The 20558-nt window shown below is 34.3% G+C and overlaps 1 protein-coding gene across 10 annotated transcripts in view; it reads left to right on the forward strand.

The window, feature by feature from the left end:
* LOC115209683 (protein scribble homolog) overlaps window positions 1-20558 on the forward strand; it is a 458170-nt gene that overhangs the window by 179366 nt on the left and 258246 nt on the right. For 9 of the 10 annotated variants that reach the window (XM_036501621.1, XM_036501616.1, XM_036501617.1 and 6 more), the window contains exons 15-18: window positions 2765-2876; window positions 3826-4166; window positions 10164-10385; window positions 18219-18368. In XM_036501621.1, the coding sequence (XP_036357514.1) occupies window positions 2765-2876; window positions 3826-4166; window positions 10164-10385; window positions 18219-18368 (825 nt within the window). The remainder of the gene's footprint in view (window positions 1-2764; window positions 2877-3825; window positions 4167-10163; window positions 10386-18218; window positions 18369-20558) is intronic. The other variant, XM_036501622.1, reaches the window with a different exon arrangement.

The following is a 20558-nucleotide window of genomic DNA, read 5'->3' on the forward strand; positions in this document are numbered from 1 at the left end:
AATGTCTTGAGGCAGAACATTAGTATCTTCATAATTGAATGAGTGATAGGCTGCAAATGCAAAATGATAATTCTGGAAACTGAAAATTATTTGTGGAGAATTTTCTGAAAATGTAGCTTTTAGTATGAAATTATATACTAAAGACTGACAAATACATGGCTATTAGACTCTAAATAGTAGAAAAGAAAGGATGGGATAGTTTACCACCCCAATGATGATAATAATAATAACGACCACCACCACCAACAACAACAACCCATCAGTGGCCGAGAAGTTCAGGACTGAAAGCAGAGACTGAAGGTTTCATATTCTCGGCACAGTATCAAAGCTTGCTTACTAGAATGTACCAGGCTAACGTTCTTCAAATCAGTTCTGATCTTAAATGCAGATTCTATGACATATTTGATGAAACAATAGACCATCTCATTTTGGGATGTCCTGTGCTGACACCAAACAAATACAAAAATCACCACAATAGGATAGGACAGTATTTACATTGGAAAACATGTAAACACTACAAAATTGACACTCTTGCTTACTAGTATAAGCATCATCCTGAGTCAGTCATTGAAGGTAAAAATGTCATTATCCTCTGGGATTTTCCAGTCATCACCGACAGAACAATCCCAGCTAATCAGCCAGACATAATTATTAAAGACAGGGAAGAAAATACTTGTAGACTAATAGATGTAAGTGTTCCCACTGACAAAAATATATCTATAAAGGAATTTGACAAATTAAGTAAATATGAGAACCTGGAAATTGAAATACAAAAGATGTTGCATCTTAAAGCAAGAACTGTTCCTATTATTGTAGGTGCCCTTGTTATGATAAAAAAAGGGATGTCAGAAACATATAGACAACATCCCAAGAGAACCATGTCTCAGAGAAGTCCAAAAGACTGTGCTGACAGGTACTGCCCACATCCTTAGAAAAGCCCTATCAGTTTAAATGTCTGTTTTGTATTACATGAAGATATTTTGCTACTGCCCCTGCCACTTCCCTCCCCAGACTTTCAGTCATATTATAACATCTATTATCCTTCAGTCGCCCTAGGACGCTGGCTGTGTCTCAGCAAGTGATTGTAACAAGCATGCAGATTAAAAGTAAATAGCAATAATAATAATAATCCTTTCTACTAAAAGCACAAGGTCTGAAATTTGGGGGGAAGGGTAAGTTGATACCATTGAGCCCAGTAGGTAACTGGTACTTACTTCATCAATCCCAAAAGGATGAAAGTCGACTTCAGCAAAATTTGAACTCAGAATGTAGATAGAGACAGATGAAATACTGCTCAGCATTTTGAAGGGAGGTGGGAAGTAAATTATGTCAACCCCTGTACCTGAATGGTAAGTATTTTATGGACCTTGAAAGCATGAAAGGTAAAGTTGACCTCAGCAGCATTTAAACTCAGGAGATAAAGAGCTTGAAGAAAATTCCGCTAAGCATTTTGTCCAGCATGGTAACAATTTTGCAATTTCACTGTCTTAATTATAATAATAATAGTTTCAATTTTTGGCACAAGGCCAGCAATTTTGGGGAAGTGAGTAAGTCAATTGTATTGACCCCAGTGCTCAGCCGAGGTCGACTTTGCCTTTCATCCTTTCAGGGTCGATAAATTAAGTACCAGTTACGCACTGGGGTCGATGTAATCGACTTAATACCTATGTCTGTCCTTGTTTGTCCCCTCTGTGTTTAGCCCCTTGTGGGTAATAAAGAAATAGGTATTTATTTTTCAACCCCAAAAGGATGAAAAGCAAAGGTGACCTCAGCATAATTTTGAACTCAGAACACAAAGCTGGAAGAAATGCCATAAAGCATTTTGCCAGCCTTGAGCAAAATAGTTTCAAATAGTGATTGTACTGTTCTCCCTATGCAGCAATCACATCCTTGCTACTAATATCTATATATATAAAACTGTAGTTGTGTGAGTGTCTGTCCCCTTCGATTTAGATTCCTAACTCCTCCCACATTTTGCGGTGCAGTTTAACCAAATTCGGGTATCTTATAGTCGTGATTCATATCGAGCCCGTCTGGCTATTAGCGCGCGTCTACGATGAGTCTACGATTTAAAAAAAATTTAACATCATTTTTTATTCCATTTTAATGCATAATTTTTCGTGTGTCGATGGCGGCGGAGTTGGCGTCCACGCTCAAACACCTGCACCTGTGTTTGCTTCTCCCCCTTCTTCCCTCCCTCGTGAAGCTGTGGGGAAGGGAGCGTAAGGAAATCAACGTCGTAATGCGTTGTCAAGGAGACCAGCGTTCTTTTAGAACAACGACTTCATGGCTTGAAGACACCAAAACAGAAATGGCTAAGAAAGCCTGAATTGGCATCTATAAGGGAAGTAACTCTCTAAAAATGCTTATATAGTTATTTCCCTTACAAACCCGAGCAACGCCGGGCGATACTGCTAGTAACTACTATTTATGATACCTTAATCTGAATTTTTGCACTTGCCTCTACTGAAATAGGTTTTTAGTATGCTCAACTTAACTGTAACTATTCTTTTGTCTGCCTATTGATCTGCCTAATATATATATTAATCTCTTATGAGACTTAGGAAAAAACCACTGCATTCTTTTCTAAACACATTTTCAACAATTAGAAAACTAGCACCAGAGAACTTCATTCATATATTTTATATCTATGAGACATGCACTCACTCAAACATGCACACTCGTTCTCTCTCTCTCTGCCTCCATCCATACATAAGAGAAATCATTTTTATGGGTTTTTTTTTGTTTTTCTTTTTTGTAACAGGACCAATCCTTCATGCCACAAAGGGATCCACGCTGGCTAGAAGCTTCTGATGATTCTGGCTATTTAGAGAAAAAGAGTTTACCTCAACCTACTTATACCATACCTCCAAAAGGTAAGTCACAACTTAAGGATAATATCTCTCTCTATATAAACGGCAGTTTGTCTGTGCGTGTTTCTGTGTGTCTGTTTGCTTGTACCCTCACCCTGACCACGGCTTTCAACCGATTCTGATGAAACTTGACACACACATAGCCCAATGTCATAATTCAAAACTAACGCAGCGAAAATTTTGAAAAGTTCCCCCAGTTCTGAAAAAAATCGATAAATTCGACATGGGGTCGAGAATCAGAAACACAAACCGCAAACTGTCTAGGGGACGCAACTCCACCTTTTTTAACTAAAAAAAAAATTTACCATCATTTTTTTCCCATTTTTTTGCTATTTTTTGGCTATAACTCTCTAAAAATGCTTTATAGTTATTTCCCTTACAAACCTGAGCAACGCCGGGCGATACTGCTAGTCTAGGATACAAATATTAATGTGATTTTGTCAGTTTTTCATTATGGTATTGTCATTCTAACCCCAAAATCAAACAATGTTCACTTAAATGTCTGAAAATGTAAATGTCTATGGTAAAGATTAGGGGCGCATTTCACTGAGCTGTAAATTGTTATCCTGGGAAAATAGTTTATTAATTCAACCAATATCATAGGCCCTATATAATATCTGTTTTAATATGTTGAATTACTTTCCTGAAATCCTATGGGCATGTCACATGACAGTTTAATAGTATAAATGAGCTAATTTAGTCTAATGGCAGTATTGTTGAATGTTACAGAGTTAAGAGTGAAAGTAGTTTCTAGTCTATGACTAATTCAAATTGTCTGTATGATATGATATTTCATCACTTCAGAAGTCAAATTAAATCCATGACTAAGGTAAGAAATTCACAGGAGCCTCATTATATGAACAATGAATATTGTTGAAAAGTATAAACTGAATTTCATTTCCTCTACCTTCAACTATCAGCTGATCAAAAATTCTTTATTCCAATTATCTAGAAAACAATATATCTAAGCAAGTTGGGGAACAAAGTTATGTCTCTGTGCCATATATGTCTACAAAGCCTGAAGAACCAGAAGAATTAATCAAACTTGAGCCAGAAGAAGTTGAAGATACTATACCGAAGGAATGTCAACCTCTTTTGCTTTCTGAAACTTTAGTTTATCCAGAAGCCATTAGAAAACCTGCACAGATGCTAACACCAGGTGACTCTGATGACATAGATTCCTCTTCGGTTGAAAGACCAGCTACTAATTTAGAATCTGATGGAGGTTTTGCTGAAAATGAACAAGAAAATGGTGATATTGGAAATTCAGAAAATGATTATGCTGATGATGAGGTATGGCATCTGTTTCTTCATTAAAACATTTTCAATTGACTTTTTAATTAAGAAAACAAATTCACATTCCCTTTTTGAGTAGATGCTATGGTGTGATTAAACTATATGAATATATTCAGTGGGCACTAGTAAACAAAATTGCAAATTTATTGAGATTATGAACTTCTTCTATTCTACTTGTAAAACTCATAGTTTAGATAAAGCTTATTTAGTTCAATTCCACATGAATGTTCTTGTAAAAATATGCCTCTTGAACATGTTTAAATTACAACTGTAGGTGAAGTATAATGACTGCCTAGACTATTTGTGTATGTTTTTGTATGAGTTCAAATGTTTCAAAGGCCGTAGTATTGTACTTCAAAGCTAGATGTAAAGCTCTGCTTGTTTTAGTTTGTCTGGTTGACAATAAGTTCCACTTCTATTTCACAGATGAATGATTAGCAATAGTAAAGGATCCAGTTACAAAAAGAATTGCTCCAAATAAAACCATCTCACCCATGCTAACATGAAACAATGTAAAACTGAAAGAGAGGGGATATACAATGCAAATAACAGCATAGATCATAAGCTAGTTACTGTTTACCACCATGGTAAACCTATTTCATGTTATTGATTTAATAATCTTAGCTGATGAGACAAACTTAGTATTTCTGTAAACTATTTAAAGTATTGCTTACATGTATTTATCTTCAATTATATAATATTGTTTTGTTAGAAATAATTTCTTTTGTTACATTTTTCTTCTTTCTTGATAATTAATCTGTAGCTTATTTAATCACATTCAATAGAAATTTTATAGTTTTGAAAATGGTACCATTCTGAGAAAACAAAGCTAAAATGTTGACACTGCTTGTTTGTTTATTTTCTACATTGACTTCTTGCTTAAACACAAGGTCACAAATTTATAAGGAGAAGAATGAGCTTATCTGGTATTTGTATAGCCACACTTGAAGACCAACATTTTAAAGTAACTTATTAGTTTTGTTTTTTCTGTAAAGCCTAGATTAATATTATTCCATTATTTTCCGCTTTTAATTTCTTGATTTGGTAACAGTTCTTTGATTGATTATGTTGTGAAAATATAAGCCTTGCAACTATTGTAACAGATGGATGAAAAACTGTGGATTAGATTTGTAGGAGAGAATAAGTATTTGGACCTGCCATCCATTCTTTCTATTAAGTCTTTATATTTACCAAGTGGTTATATCAACAATATACATATATATCTGGCATTTAGCTATTCTTTGTCCAAATCCTGCTTGAGATCATATTTAATTTCACTGCTTCAGTGTTGATAAAACTAAATTCAGTAATGTACTAAAACTAGTAAAGCAGGAGAAATAGTAATGAGTTAAATTAAATTCCTTACAGTTTTTAGTTTTGTCCCTCTACAATCCAAGTTCAAATCATTCTAGGATTGGCGTTACTTTTAATCTCTCTAGAATTAAGAAAGAACTATTAACTACTGAGTGTAATTAATTGGCTGCACCGTCCATTACAATTTTGTGACTTTATGTCAATGTGACGACGTTGTTGTTGTTATTGAACAGCAAGAGAAACAACAACAGAGAGTAAGGTTATGTTCTCTGCAAACCAAGTCTGTGTCTCACTTTTGAGTTCTGGTTAGAAACATTTCACTTTATTTGTATTGCTGTGTTGGAAACACCTTGAATATTACACTCCAACCACCTTCCATAAGAATTCTAAGGTCTCATGCATCTGTAGAAAGTTATCATCATAGCCAACATTGACATATTGATTAAGCAGAATCATTAAAGTATCAAACACAATACCCAATGGTATTTCTTTCCAGTTACTGAGGTCAACTTTGCCTTTCATCCTTTCAGGGTTGATAAAATAAAGTACCATTCAAGTACTGGAGTCAATGTAAATGACTTACTCTTCTCCCCTTCAAATTGCAGATCTTGTGCCAAATTAGAAGGAATTATCTTCTTCTTCATCATCATCATCATCATCATCATCATCATCAACAACATAAAAATTTAGAAATAAATGTTAGTAACCATTCAAAACTAATGTTAAGTTATGGTATTGTTCTTTAAAAAAAAAAGCCTCAATCTAGTGTTTCAGAATTTGGCTAATTATTGGTAAGAATTTTATCCAGTATTATCTTAAGCAACTCAATCATGCAGTAATTTTAATTTTGGGTTTCTTTAGAGTAATAGAGATAAAGGTAATTTATTTACTGTAATATCATTTGGATTTTATTGTTCTGTTTATAATAATTATTAATGCTTTACTCTGTAAATTTAGTAAAATTATTTTTTAGTAGTATATAATATTATCTATTCATTTTCATGAGTAACTAGAAATTGTTGCAAAGTCTTCTCTGTAGTGCTGTTATTGGTGTTGTACAATCTAGGCTTAGTAGTCCATAACTTTTTGCAGCACGATTTCTATTCTACTAACCTCTGTCCCTTTTGAATGCTGGGATAGTTCCTCTAATCATGTTTTTCTTTCTCAGTAATCTAGCTCTGTGACAATGACATCCAATTTATAAGGCTCTATGTCTGCATGGTATAGCATGGTTCTTTGGTCGTGCAAGGTTGTTCAGAAAATGAAATTGTTGAATTTAGTTAACTTTTGGTTGGTTTCTTTAATCCAATAAGGTAAGTTTAATAATAAACAAGCAAACAAATGAATGACAATGGCTCTTTCTCACTGAACTTGGCATGAAAACCCTGTAAACTTTTGATGTATTTTCATCAGAATATTCAGTCTTGCACTATTTTGATTCCTTTTTGACCCTTCCATTAAGGTTTCTATTTGAAGGTAATAACTTAGTTATGAAACTAGTTAAAAAAACAAATTAAACAATTGTAAATAATTCATAAGTATTATTATGTAAGATACTTGCTTACATTTCCTTTGCATTCACAGCATTATTGTTTTACATATCAAGTACCTGGATGCTAGATAACCTTTCAAAATAACTCATCCTATCAAGTCATGAAACTAATATTGAAAAGTCTAATAGCAACAGTCATAACTCTTGAATCTTTTACCAGTTTCTTGAATTTTTTATGGCAGAGGAAATTACTTTATGTAGTAAATAATTTCCATTTTCAGAAGATTATTTAGGATTATATAATTTGGTATGTCATTATTCTCAACATTTTTGTTGTGTTCAGAAAAGTAGCGGTTGGTAGAATTGGTAGGGCACAGAGAAAAATTGATTGCATTTAGTTCATTCTTTCATATCTAAAGTTCTACTCTATTTGAAGATTGACTTCACCTTTCACTTATCTAAGATTCATAAGATAAATACCTTTGTGGCTTTGCACCTGCGTAAAAAATTATTATTGTTTGATTAATTCATTAAAATTGATAAACACATTAGGTATTCATTTTGCTGCTTCTTTGATTTTCTACTAAAGTACATTTCCTAAAGGGTTCAATTTTCAGATAATAGATATTGACTTTCACCAATAGATTCAATTAATTAGTTTATATTTGTGTTTAATCCCAGATAAATTATACAAGTTTTGAAATATATTGGAAATATTAAGTAATTGTAAATCTATTTAAATTGGAAATTCCTGTCATTAAGGTTTTTGCCCTTTTTTTATTTTGTTACTCTACAATTTGAGTAACTCACCCAATTTTCAAATTTTTAATTGAAAACTGATTTTAATTTTCTTTCTGTAATTAAAAAAAAATTTATTTGTGATTCTTGGCTATTTCAGTTACTTAGGTTGTGATGAAATAATAAATAAGCTGAAAAATCCATATAGCCAGGGAAATAGTTAATTCCTATTAAGCAGTAATCCAGAATTTTTTATAAGATTTTCTTTTATTCTTTAAAGATACTTTCATAGATTGTAGCAAAGAATGTAATAAACAAACAGTTTTCTTTTATCTTATCACTACCTGGAAAATGTTCTGATATTGAATGATATACAAGAATGTTTCTAGTTCAAAAAGGCAGCTTTGAAAAGAAATGTTTTTATACATTTTCTTTTATCCTGAATCTGAAAGAATTCTTGGAGGATTTGCAATCCATGACTTTTGCAGGTCCTCCTAGACTAGTGATCATGATGCTGTTAATGTTCCATATAAATTGTTGCAAAGTCAAGTTCCAGAGGACTGATGCATAGGTGAGGTATGACTAGGAATAGTGATTAGTTTGGGACCTGGAGGTTGAACACAGCAAGGGTAATATGAGATGGAAAGACGAGTGGATCAGGAGTGCCTGAGTGAAGGAGGCACAAGACCAGCTTGCCCTGAGGAACAGTATTTTATTAATATATATGTAGCATGGAGCTCTTAGTAATATTTATAGTTAGGCTGCCAAGTTTTAGAAGAAGTTTCAAAGGACATAGTAAAGTTCCCCGTGAAAAATATTTTATCTTAGTGTTCTTTTGGAAATTCTTGTAAGTTCCATCTTCTTCTTTATTTCTATCGTTTGACCACAATTTATTTCCTAATGATCATCTGGAAGCAGTTTTCCTTATTTTAATTTTTTACCTGCAAAATCTGCAGAGAATAAGAAAATAAATTAAATTAAATTCCTTTGTTGTTAAATTTGTGCAATGATACTTTTGGGTAAGTACTTACATACATGTCCATAGGGAAATTTTTGTTGTTGTTTATTTTGGGTGGATGGGTGGGGGTATTTATTTATTTTTTTTGTTTTCAGGGTTTTTCTTTTTTTTGTCTTTGTTAGCTTTACCATTCTACTGTTTTAGTGCATTTGTGATGTCACTTCTTAAGAGTAGTTAGTGCACCATCTCCCCTAGCATGTCTGTTGCATTCACCCATTATGGGATAAAATCTGTCAGATCTTTCAATTATGATTTTTTTTGTTGTTTATATTTAATTTTTTTAAAGAATATTTTATAGAAAACTGGTCACCAAAATATTCTTGGTTGATAAGTATTCTTTTAGAAATAAGTTTACTCCTCTTCCATTTGAACCTAGTATTAGAAATTTAAGATCAAATGAACTAGGAGCACTAGATCCTTTTGCAAATTAAACATATTGTATAATAGATTTCCTTAAGACTTTCTGTTATCCATTTGGCACACATGTACACACATATATTCTTGATCTTCCCAGTTTGTTTTAATTTTGTTCAAAGGTAATTTGCTCTGTCCCTTTCAGAAATCTAATTGTAACACTAAATGCTAAAATGCATGAAGCACTAACATATATACATTACTTTATGACACCTTCAACTATCTCTAAAAACACACAAACAGATCAGACAAGAAAACTGTAATTCTCTTTCTTCAGTGTATCTTGTTTCATATAGTTGTTTCATATGACTTTACTTGTGTTAGAAATTGTAGGATTTCTCTCTAGTCATTATCTTCATTTGCATTCAGTCAATTATAAACGGCTTATTTCTCTTAAGTTTATTTTTTTTCTCTTCTCCTTTCAAATCTTGTTTTATACACTATTCTTCCCTTGGAATTAAACAATATCTTAATAAATTTGTAAATTAATCTAGGGTTGATAAGTGGGTGCAGATAGTTATTTAACTGGAGATACACCTTAAATTTTTTTTAAACAACTTCATAGCAAAGTGTTTTTGTTTGAATTTTACCATATCAAGAGTTCTTCATTGCCTAATTATTTCAGGAAATCTGAACATTCTTAAAGAGCCTATAAACATTAACATTATTAATTTAAACTATTCTTTCACTGTCTAAATTGAAGTCATCTAACTTCAGTTTAATATGGTTACTTGAAGATTGTTCTGACCATTGGAAACCAAATTTCTAGCAAATTGAGAAAAGACAGGTGGTTCTAAATTTATTTATCTATTTATCATCATCACCATCATCATCATCATCATCATCATTATTATTATCATTATTACTATTCTTATCATCGTTCCTTTTACGCTTTTAGGAAATCATATCCTAATTTCTTAGTCCTCATCCTGTGCAATGGCAATAGTACTTAAAGAGGGCCATAACCACCGGTAGCTACCTGTCGAGTTAGTATTCACTATTCTGTTATTTTGTACAGCAGGTAGATCCCCACCGCAGGCGTGTCATTTTCCCCCCTGAAATTGAGGAGCAGCCTGAGAAAGAAAATAAACTACGCCGCCGGGACACGCCACACCACTTAAAGAACAAGCGTATCAACGTGATGTCCTCGAAAGATGAAGCTGATCAGGTGCGCGAAATCCTAGCCCAGGCAGCTGCAACTGCCAAAATGGAAAAAATGGAGGAGAAATCCATCCTTAAGGTAGGCAGGAGCTACCATTAGGCTGGGGGTGCTTATGTCGAAGACAACAGGAAGTTGTGCAACCTTACTTACTACCATCGCTATTACTACCATCACTATTGCTACTACCACTGCTACTCAAAAGTAAAGGGTTGGTGCTGAACCGCCTTTCCCTATCAATTATCTTGTTCCTGCACATGTTTATTTCCCTCGATTATATTCCATCCCATGACTACATCCAACTTCCATTCAGATATGGCTAAAATATGTTGTTCTAGAAATTATTTCTACTGCAAAGAAATTTATGATTTTCATCATTTTATACTTTTATTTGCAGTATTGTTAATGACCTCCCAAATTAATTCTAAGTCAAGAGCATGTCTATGACTTTACTAAACCCTTCTCCCTCTCTGAAATTTCTTCCCTTCTCCCTCTCTGAAATTTCTTTCATTATCTAGAGTATAAATAGGGTAAATTTGAAAGGTTAATGAAACACAAAAAAACTAAACAGATTTTCAAAACATTTTAAACATACACATATTTCCTCATCTTAGATTTAATTTGTTTTTTTAACAATTTTGTTGATGACTTTGAGGATCTTCATCCATCACAATCTAATAGCTATTAGAATCCCTTCAAAATAAACTACAATTTTAACAATGCAAGGATGGGTGGGTGCCCAAGAATTTTTAAATTTATTTTATAGACAAATGTATTGAACTTATACTTACTTTATATACATTTAAGTATGACTTTGAAATACTAGTTACTGTGCATCAGATTGTATATCTTTCTACTTGATGAAGTGTACTAAGTACCTATTTTTCTGTTAAAAGTTTTCCTACATATTACACACAGAAACACACAATGTATGCATAACAGCTGATACACTCTTACTGTAAATATTATGTTTAGATAAGTTACATTCAGAGTTCTCTGTGTATGTTTATGCAACTGACAATAACTACAAGACGATCTCTTCAACAGCGAGTATTGATGTAGAAAGCTGAGTCTGCTATCTTGTGTGAATTCTTGTCTCTTCATTTACATTGCTAATTACCTTTGAAAAGCATCAACATCAGAATTGTTCACTTCAGTATCTTCTGTAATTTTAGATGCACCTTTCTTGAAATGCTAGAGAGTTTCAATACTACTTATATTATGAAACATAAATATAGGCGCAGGAGTGGCTGTGTGGTAAGTAGCTTGCTAACCAACCACATGGTTCCGGGTTCAGTCCCACTGCGTGGCATCTTGGGCAAGTGTCTTCTGCTATAGCCCCGGGCCGACCAATGCCTTGTGAGTGGATTTGGTAGACGGAAACAGAGAGAAGCCTGTCGTATATATATATATGTGTGTGTTTGTGTGTGTTCCCCTAGCATTGCTTGACAACCGATGCTGGTGTGTTTACGTCCCTGTCACCTAGCAGTTCGGCAAAAGAGACCGATAGAATAAGTACTGGGCTTACAAAAAAGAATAAGTCCCGGGGTCGATTTGCTCGATTAAAGGCGGTGCTCCAGCATGGCCGCAGTCAAATGACTGAAACAAGTAAAAGAGTAAAGAGAGAGTATATGTGTGTGTGTGTGTGTGTGTGATTTTTAGAAGAAAAACTCTCTTAGCTTGTGCATGAGGGCCTTTAAAAATATTTTAAATCTATACAGACTTTTGAGAAACTTGGTAAATAATATAGAAGTTATTGTGTGTTACGTTAAAACCTCCCCTAGCTTTGAATTGGTACTCTCAATCAAGTTAATTTAATTCCCCCAGTTTACTATATTGAATATAATTAAACTATTTCACATCCAGTTCATAGATGAATGATAAACTATCAAGTTAAAATGCAGCAGATGGATGGACTTTCAACTTCTAGAAAGAAAATCTACATTCCCAATATTTCATGCATTTATTCACTTCTCAATCGATGTCTTTCTCTAACAATGCTATAATGAATTAGTATATTTAGAATATTCTATAGCAATTTTTTAAATCGATCTACAAAGTTAAAGATCTTCTATCAAAAAAGCATCTCAAAATTGTGTTCTACTTCATTTGATATCTAATCCTCATGCATTTTCTAGTCATCTTACACTGCTCTGTAAGATCTACATAAATGTAAAAGAGCATGAGAAGTGGGCTGGGCTGCATTGATTAGATATAATTTCATTGGTAGAGAGAGAAATTGTACATACCTTTTTTTAACCATTTTCACTGGCAGCCTACTTGTAGATACCTTTTTTGGCATCTAAATTTAGATATCTTAGAAATGGTCAAAACTCAATACTAAATGAAGAGCTACATGTGAAAAAGAAACCTGTTTGTAAATCAGTATTGATAACATCCATGCCAAATTAGGGTTCATCCAACTTAGGCACTGTGTGGGATTATATCTAATGTTCTTTAGACTCATAGAAAAAATACTACAAGGACTAGTCATGCACACACTCATTCAGCATACTTGCAGTGAATGTGTGGATAAACTACTACATGTGTTCAAACCTCAGTTTAGGTAATCTGCTTTGCCCCTAGTCAAACTGTAATGTCAGCGTGTCCCTTATTCTCTAAGAAGTGGGTATAAGATCTGATGTTTAGCTTTAGTTTTATGGCTCTAAACATATAAGTTAATTTCCCTATGAATAGATTATCAGTTTATATCATAAAATTCCAAAAAAACGTGGTACCTATTTCAAATGGTTAGGAAGACAATTTATGTAAAGATGCCTAGAGTTTATAGAACTTTTTTGTTTACATCACTTTGGATCTTTTTTTTTATTAACTTTTTTGTACATATTTTGAACCCTAGTCTTTCCTCATTGATCTGTAGATAAAATACTTTAAAGTTATTGTTACAGAAATATTAATAAATACAGCTTCTACAAATGATTCAAAGTTTAACAATTAAAACGTTTTCCAGTTGAGACACTACTTCAAGCAAATTTACTTTGTTCAACCAGCTAAGTTAGAGTTGCCACTTCTGCACCATGTTTGATAGTGAAGAAACAGTGTTCGATTTCATGATAGATGCAGATCTATCCAATAATCGTATTTTATTTTTTAATGAGAAGTTAAAGATTTTATGCAGTGGAGATGATTATTTCAAATTCTAAAACTGTTGTTGGGTGTCAACTTCATGGTTTATCTTTTGCAAAGTAGATGAGGATGAAATCATGAAATCATTACCTTCAATGCATAAGTGTTGATTCAGTTTCACTGCCTTTCAAAAAACTAACCCAAAAAGTATCTAGTCCAAGTAACTCCTAGTAATTAAACAAATTTTGAGAATGTTTCTGGAATCTTTACTAGTATTTAGCTTTTCCTTCTCTCTCTCTCTCTCTCTCTCTCTCACACAAAGAAAACCCCTTCTAGTAAAACGTTCTAATAACCAGGCATGCTTTTGTTTTATTAACTTCATTTACTATGCAGCACTGTCACATGCAAGTACCCCTTTCTATATATTTCTATAAAATTATCATTGCTGTTTGTGGAGTAAAGTTTAGCAGCCCCAAAATCTAACTTATACATTTTTCTCTACACAGAACCCCTTTTTTTGTTCTCTTTCCTTAACCTCCACCCATTACTAACAATTTCTTTCTGTCATTGAACTATTAACCATAGTCAATTAATAAACTAAATGAAAAAAGTAGTTGAGGTAAATTATAAGTAAATCACATACACACTTAAACTGAAAATAATTGAATGGCCATAAAACCGTAGTTTTTTGCTCATTTGTTTACTTTTTATTCTTTTGTTCTTTTACTCCTAATGTTTTTAAACTAATTAATTTTAAGTAATTGTCGTTTTTCTTTCTTTCATTTTTTTTCTTTTCATTTTATTGCACATTTTTTGCCTCTCATTGCTTTTGTTCTTGTCTTTCACAAATCTTACTTAAACAATCTAAATAATTTGAGTGAAAATTTTTCTTTTTTGTATGCATAATATACATCTTTTCTTTTAATGCATGTGTGCGTGTGCATATCTGTCTACTTCATGGTTTATATATTAACACTGCCTTCCTCTATTAATTGTTCAGTTTAAACCACGGATTAGGTTGCTTTTCTAATTCCTGAACATCTGTTCAGCAACTGAAATGTTTATTTTTCCTTGTGGCATTAAAAATGATAAAAATAAATAATTTTTAGATTGCATTTTCTTCCCATTAATTCTTTAACATATAAACCACTGAAAATATTCACTTTAATCTTCTGTTGTCCTCCAATCTGTTGAATTAAATCTTTGCATGGTACTATCCCAAGCAACTGTCCTTGTCCCAGTGTATAAAATTTTCATACTTTGCAGTATTATTGCATTTTAGTGTTAATAATAAGTCCTTTCTACTGAAGGCACAAGGCCTGAAATTTTGGGGGCAGGGGACTAGTCGATTACATTGACCTCAGTGTTTCACTGGTATTTAATTTATCCACCCCGAAAGAATGAAAGGTAAAGTTGATCTCAGCGGAATTTGAACTCAGAACATAAGGACAGACAAGATGTCGCTAAGCATTTTGCCCAGCATGCTAATGACTCTGCCAGCTCACCACCTTCAATAATAATAATAATAATAATAATAATAATAATAATAATCCTTTCTACTGTAGGTACAAGCCTGAAATTTTGTAGAAGAGGACTAGTCAATTACATCAGCCCCTGTTTCACCAGTATTTATCAACCCCAAAAGGATGAAAGGCAGAGTTGACCTCAGCAGAATTTGAACTCATCATGCTAATAATTCTGCCAGCTCGATGCTTGAATAATAATAATAACAATAATAATGATAATAATAATCCTTTCAACTAAAGGCATAAAGGCTGAAATTTGTTGGGGGGGGGGGGAACTAGTTGATTACAGCAACTCCAGTGTTTCCCTGATACTTAATTTATCAACCCTAAAAGGATGAAAGGCAAAGACGACCTTGGTGGAATCTGAAGTCAGAACATAAAGATGGATGAAATGTAACTAAGCATTTTTCTTGGCATGCAAATGATTCTGCCAGCTTGCTGCCTTTACTCTTTTACTTGTTTCAGTCATGTGACTGCGGCCATGCTGGAGCACTGCCTTTAGTCGAGCAAATCGACCCCCAGGACTTATTCTTTGTAAGCCCAGTACTTATTCTATCGGTCTCTTTTTGCCAAACCGTTAAGTGATGGGGACGTAAACACACCAGCATCGGTTGTCAAGCAATGGTGGGGGGACAAACACATACACACACATATATATATACATATATACGACAGGCTTCTTTCAGTTTCCGTCTACCAAATCCACTCACAAGGCTTTAGTCGGCCCGAGGCTATAGCAGAAGACACTTGCCCAAGATGCCACGCAGTGGGACTGAACCCAAAACCATGTGGTTGGTTAGCAAGCTACTTACCACACAGCCACTCCTAATGATAATGATGATAATAATAATAATAATAATAAGCTAGCAGAATCACTAGCCTGTCAGATACAATGCTTAGTGGCATTATTTCTTCCAGCTTTATGCACTGAGTTCAAATTCTGCTGACTGCCTTTCATCATTATTTTATGAAGGCTGATAAAATAAGTACTAGTTGAACGCTGGTGGGTGAGTAATCAACTAAGCCCCTCTCCCTAAATTTCAGATCTTCTGCCCATAGTAGAAAGGATTATTATTATTATTATCATTATTAAGGCAGTGAGCTGGCAGAATCGTTAGCATACTGGGTGAAATACTTGGTATTTCATTTGTCACTATCAAAGTCGACTTTGCCTTTCATCCTTTCAGGGTCGTTTGAATAAGTACCAGTTATGCACTGGGGTTGATGTAATCAACTTAATCCCTTACTTAAAATTTCAGACCTTGTGCCTACAATAGAAAGGATTATTATTACCATTATTATTGATTACATCTATATAGTACTTTTTTTTAGTATCATTCTAACTTGCACACGATGCATGATTTGCACTAAACAGCAGTAACATCTAAGCTAGAGAAGCAGGCCAAGTTTTAGGCTAAGTTATTTGGAACATGTCACTAATTACAGGTTGATGGAGTATTTTGCCAAATAAATGGTTGCTTCCTTGTAGCATTTAAAATTTTGTTTGGTGCAGTACCAATATAAAAAGATTCAAATGATTGTTTCAGTTTTCCTGTCTCTGATAAAATTGGTTTTACTGAAATATATTGATCGCAAACTTAAATAGTTCTAGTCTAAGCACATCTGGGAAAGTATCTCTTAATGTATAATCTTGCTAAGATGACTATTAGCATTTCTTTTGTTAGTGCTATTATTTTAGGCATATATCATGAGGTGGTGCAGGTTGTTGGGAAGAATGAATATTCAACTATTTGGCAAGGTATATTTCAGGATTGATAGCTTCATATTATCTTCATCTTCATCAGTAAACATTTTACATAAATTCCAGTCTTGCTATAGTAGCAGCAATGATATTAGGCTGACTCTGATCAATAATCATTCCCCAAACTCCTTCATTGCTTCACAGATACATTTATCCTTTAACATATAAAAGCAAGTCTAACTAATATTTCTTTATCAATATTCTATCTAACCTTGCAGGGAATTAAGTTAATAATGCTCTTTTTATCAGTAACTCAGACCATAATAATTATCACAATAACACTAAGAAATGAACCACATGATAAAACAAAAGCTTTATGTGCTAAAATTTACTATCAAAACTAAGTTTACTATTTCAGTGTGTTTTTAAGACTGACTGATAGTCAGTTTTTAAGAACATCTTGGAATAGAATGTAAAGTACTCCATAGGGAAGAGAGATTTTCTTGTGTCATTTATTGTCAAAACCTGAATGTCATGGACTTGGCTATCACTCCCCAATTACCAAAACTGTAAGTGTGTAAGAGATAGACATATGCGCACACATTCATATATCGCTTTTAAAATGTTAACTACGCACTTGAAAGCCTGCAATATAATCACACAGATAAAATAAATAGATAAAAACATTGATCTTTAAAACAAACGTAAATGATATATAAAATAAGAATTTTTACAACTTTAGCAAACAAATTTTCACCACCAACAATAATCTGAACTGCTCTTGACTACAACAATTCTAACTCTACTCCAGGATTCATACACAGTATATACACTATATATACCTATATACAATACACATATATTCATAGACCAGCTGTTTACCAACTGACATGCATAGAACACTCAAATTCTCCCCACCCACTCATATCTATACAAAAATACTTGAGATCCATTCAGTTGTTCTCACTCTAATATCAAACCAAAACACTTGTCCCTTTCACTACCTCATACAAAGAAATATATAAAGACATACATGTGCACACACTAATCTTCTTTAATGAAGTCCTCTCTGAAATTCTTTCACTAAACATTGTCAAATTCTTTACATTTGAATAGTAATGCCCACTCATTCGAATGATATCATCTGAAGAAGTCAAAAGCTTCTTAGCATTTAGTCTTAGAAACATATATATGTTCTCTCTTCCCATCAAGCAGAATTAAAATACATATTCAGCATAAAATATCTTACTATGCTAATTTACTACTATATTCTAAATACATATGTACATGTATACAGATATACATTTTATGTACAAAAGTAACAACATTTTTTTTCACACATCTATACTTAGAATTAAAAATATCAGAATTTCAAAGGAAAGAATCTAATTCTTTAGTAAATCTACAATGAACAGTTTTCTCATATCAGTTTTTAAAAATAACTGCACTTGTTTGGATGAAAGTTAAAATTTTATGAACTATGGTTATTGTACTTGTTTATGTAGGGGAAAATGGCATAAAAATTTCTTTTAAGTAATTATTGTTTTCCATTTCTTAAATTAAATTATTTTTCCTCCTCTTTTGACTTTCTTCTTTTAGGAATCCATGTCTGAAGCAAATGAGAGCTCATTACTAAAGGATGTTGCTGAAGAGGAAGTTTCCCTGCATGTGTCACGAGCCGTGGGTCAAGGATTGGGTATCAGTATAGCTGGAGGGAAAGGTTCAACCCCATACAAAGGCAATGATGAGGTGAGTCACAGAGATGTTCTATTCAGCTTTAAGTTCCATTCATTTCAGTTAGAAATATAAATTTGTTTTACAATACGATTTTATTCCTATCAAAAATATATATTGTACATATATAGTGTTTATATATACTACATTGTGTGAGATATATGCGTGTGTGTTTGTATGTGTGTGTATATGTGTCAGCTCTGTCTGGCACCTGTGCGGGTGGCACGTAAAAAGCACCCACTGCACTCTCGGAGTGGTTGGCGTTAGGAAGGGCATCCAGCCGTAGAAACACTGCCAGATTTGACTGGGCCTGATGAAGCCTTCTGGCTTCACAGACCCCAGTAGAACCGTCCAACCCATGCTAGCATGGAAAACGGACGCTTAACGATGATGATGATATGTGTGTATACATATACATATATATTTATATATAAAACAATTGCATTAACATCTACATATATATTCATATACACATATAAATATATATACATAATATTATTAAAATTAATAATATGTATGAAAATTTATGTCAACACAACAATTTCAAGGTAATGCATATTGGAAAAATTAAAACTGAACCCCTGAAAAGTTTTAGCTGTTAAAATGTTCCTTTTACTTATCGATGTCTCAGATAAATTTCAGCCTCACGTCTTGTGTTAAATAAATATATAATTCTATAGTTCCTCTCAATTATCGGTCTAAGATAAATTTAGCTCACGCATCTCCCCTAAATCTGCAACATGTCTCTCTCTCTCAATTAGGTCTCTTGTACCTACTACTAAGTATTCCTTTTCCAAGAGATGAGAGGCACCTCTTCATGGCTGCCAGTTTTCGCAGTGCACCCGCCCTCCGCCTCCTCCACCTTTACAGGAAGTCCCAAATTTTGTCATCCTTGGTTGTCTCCAATGTACACTTCAAAAGTCTTACGCCACCCCCACCCCCTGCTATATAAGATAGTGATCATACATTGCAAAATATGATAGTGTAGTGTACGCGGTTTGAAGTTAAGTCTATTGTTTGTCTATGAATCCTGCCAAACGTGAGTTTTCTTTTCCGGCACATGAAGCTACTGTTCCCCGTCCCAAGGTGCCCAGGGCCTATACCTCCCACACCCCAGGGTTGGCACCCTCAATGTTGGCACACTGAAAGGCAGGTCTGGCGACATTGTTGAGTTGCTTGAACGGAGATGTGTTGATATGTGCTGCATTCAAGAAGTGAGGTGGAGAGGAGGTTCTGCTAGGTTCCTCACAGGTACAAGATTTTCTGGGCTGAGAACACTGACAGGGTCGGGGGTGTGGGTATACTTATCGATGAAAAATGGGTAGATAAGATAATTGAGGTAGTCAGAGTATGCGACAGAATACTTAAGATTAGATTAGTGCTTCATCATGGATTAGCAACCATTATATTGGCCTATGCCCATCAGTCAGGGCTACCTGATGGATAGAAAGACCAATTCTACGACACCCTACTGCAGACTACCTCATCGACGAACAACAGGGACCTTCTCTTTGTGGCTGGTGACTTCAATGGGCATGTTGGACAACATTCTGGGGGCTTCCATGGCGTACATGGAGGCTATGGCTATGGTTCCCGCAACGAGAAGGGAACCAGGCTGCTGGAGTTCTGCGATGCGAATGATCTTATGGTTTGTAACACTAACTTCAGGAAACCTACCAGCCACCTAGTCACCTACTGATCGGGCCGACATACTAGCCAAATCGACTAAATCCTTGCCAGGAAAAGGGAAAGATGGCTGCTTAGAAATGCCAAAACCTTCCCAGGCGAGAATGTACCCCACAACATAGACTGGTAGTTAGTGACTTTAGGATCAGGACTAGAAGGACAACCAGAAGACGACCAACATGGAGAAGACGGGTCTGGAAGCTTAAAGATCCTGCAAATGGACAGAGATTTAGAGACATATTACTTGAAGCCTTTGACAAAATAGAAGGGGATATAGCTTCACATAGGGTAGAAGACAACTGGAGGTTTCTAAGGGACAATGTGCTGAGAGCCACTGACCAGATCTGTGGCTGGTGCAAAGTCCCCTCAAGACCCAAAATAAAGTGGTGGTGGAACAGTATTGTTGACGGGGCCATTAGACAAAAGAGACGGGCTTGGAAGGACTGGAAGAACGGTGGTAGCAGGGAAGTGTATCAGACTGCCAGAAGGGAAGCTAGGAGGCAGGTGTATTTAGCCAGA

The sequence above is a fragment of the Octopus sinensis genome, linkage group LG3, assembly GCF_006345805.1.
Source record: "Octopus sinensis linkage group LG3, ASM634580v1, whole genome shotgun sequence".
Classification (NCBI taxonomy): Eukaryota; Metazoa; Mollusca; class Cephalopoda; order Octopoda; family Octopodidae; genus Octopus; species Octopus sinensis.